Here is a 1,972-nt window from a genome sequence, read left to right as displayed (position 1 = left end):
GCCGGCCTCTAGCTCAATTTGTGAAAATACACAGGAGATGCGTAGAAATGCATCTTTCATCCGCTTTCGGGATGCAACAGATAAATCTACAGCAGCGGGAAAGGGCAAAAGCAGTAAATACACCCAACGATCTCCCAAAAACCTCGATTAAGCCTTCCAAAAAAAAAAGCCCCAAGTGCAGACGAGCTGCATGGCGARACCGCCCCAGCACGGGAGCCCCCAGCGGGGCCGCAGCCTCGCGGCAGCACCCTTTCCCTCCCCGAACCTCAGCAAGCGGCACTGGCTGGGGCCAAGGCACCGTCGTCTCTGGGAACCACCCGGAGGAGCCCCGCGAACGGGGACGGCACCTCCTGGAGTCAAAATAACCCCCCGAGCCGGGAGCCCCCCTGAGTCCCACCTGCGGGAGCCGGTGGCGGTGGTGCGGCGGCAGGGCTGGGGGCTGGCGTGCCCCCCGCCGCCGCGGGCTGCCCCGGGCCGCCGAGCAGCACCGAGGAGGGCTGGCTGCCGAAGGGGCCCAGCGCCGGCGAGGCCTGGCCGGGGGCCGTCTGCTGCTTCGGCTGCAGGATGATCCCCTGCGGCACCTGCGAGGGAGGGAGAAAGAAAAAGCAGGAGGTGAAAAACCCGCCCCGGGGTCGTCCGCGAACGGCCCCGACGCGTCCCCTCGGCGCGGGAAAGGGCCGGTGGCCGGTTCCTGCAGAGGAGCGGCTGGGCACCGGCTCGGCACCGAGCTCCTCCAGAGCCACCTGGGCCCAGAGCCGGGGACACGGGAACGCGCCCTCCGTGCCTAGAGCCAGCCGGGCCCTCGTAGGGGTGTTTAGCAGAAATTCATGTGCTGTTAAGTGAAAAACGGGTTGGAGCGTTGCCCTTTTCGCCCCCTATTCCTCTTCCTTTTTCCCCCCCAAAAGTAAAAAATAAATACTTGCAGGCTGATTTTAAAGGTTTGGCTTTTTCAGGTACTTCATTAGAAAGCCCCTGATCCACTTAAATCACTGAGTCGCTGTTATCTGGAATYGGACTGTTCCCCAAGAGTCCAGGGAAGACCCGGAGCCCCGCAGAGCCAGGCTGGAAGCACCGGCGCTCCYGGGCTTCGGGCACCACCGGCCTCGCGGGACGGGGTGCACGAGCGAACGGGGCCCGACTTTGCTTCTGTCATCACAAACGCCTTCTCTTCAACCCACGTTAATTAAAATACAAGTTGCATATAAACAATCGTATAAATCGCACTCATGGAAGACGCCTATTCTTCTACCAGCGCTAAACGTGAACGTATGTATATACGTTTGCGTAAAGACAGGTAACATCGAGATGCGATCCACAGCAAAAACACACCAGAGGAAGAGATGCGTCGCAGCAGGATTAATTTAAGCAAGGTGATTGTATTTTCTAAAGCCGGAGAGCGTGCTCAGCACTGTCACGATAGACATGGCAAGGCAACCCCGGCCCCCTGCGTGCTTGCCATCTAGAAACAACCAAAACACGGCAAAACCCCCATGCAACCGACACCGCCTGGGCCGTGCGAATGAAGGAGCAGGTAGCCGAGTTCCCGAGCAGCAGCCCTCGACCGTGAGCAMAGGCGCGCAAGGGACCGGATCGGCTTTCAGCTCTGGTTTTGCATTTAATCCYGCCGATCCTCGGCTTTTCAGCTCTGCTTTTGCATTTAATCCCGCCAATCCTCAGCTTTTCAGCTCTGGTTTTGCCGCCGATCCTCGGCTCGCCTTTGCTCGCGGTGGCAAGGCACCGGCACCCGGCTCCCAGCCTAAACCGAGCACAAAACTCCCAGCCGTCGCCGGCACTTATTTACCTGCGGGAACCTGTCCAGTATTTGCTTCTGCTGAGGAGCGGGGTTTGGAATTGCTGAGAGGGTTTGGAATTGGCTCGGAAGCATCTGAAAGCTGCGCTGCTGCTCTGCGGCTAGGTGAAGCGTTTGGGTGGGGGTCGGGGGCTTGCCGGGACCCTGGGCCGGGAATTGCAG

At 59.8% G+C, this 1,972-nt stretch overlaps 1 protein-coding gene across 1 annotated transcript in view; it reads right to left on the bottom strand.

The window, feature by feature from the left end:
• The window catches only part of BICRA (BRD4 interacting chromatin remodeling complex associated protein), a 39,035-nt gene that overhangs the window by 9,883 nt on the left and 27,180 nt on the right, over positions 1-1,972 (bottom strand). The window contains 2 exon segments of the mRNA XM_026069687.1: positions 31-86; positions 398-581. Of these exon segments, the coding sequence (XP_025925472.1) occupies positions 31-86; positions 398-581 (240 nt within the window).

Source organism: Apteryx rowi, unplaced genomic scaffold, assembly GCF_003343035.1.
Source record: "Apteryx rowi isolate R43461 unplaced genomic scaffold, aptRow1 scaffold_1061, whole genome shotgun sequence".
Lineage (NCBI taxonomy): Eukaryota > Metazoa > Chordata > Aves > Apterygiformes > Apterygidae > Apteryx > Apteryx rowi.
The sequence above is the reverse complement of the archived record's forward strand: the minus strand, read 5'-3'. Positions and strand labels throughout refer to the sequence as shown.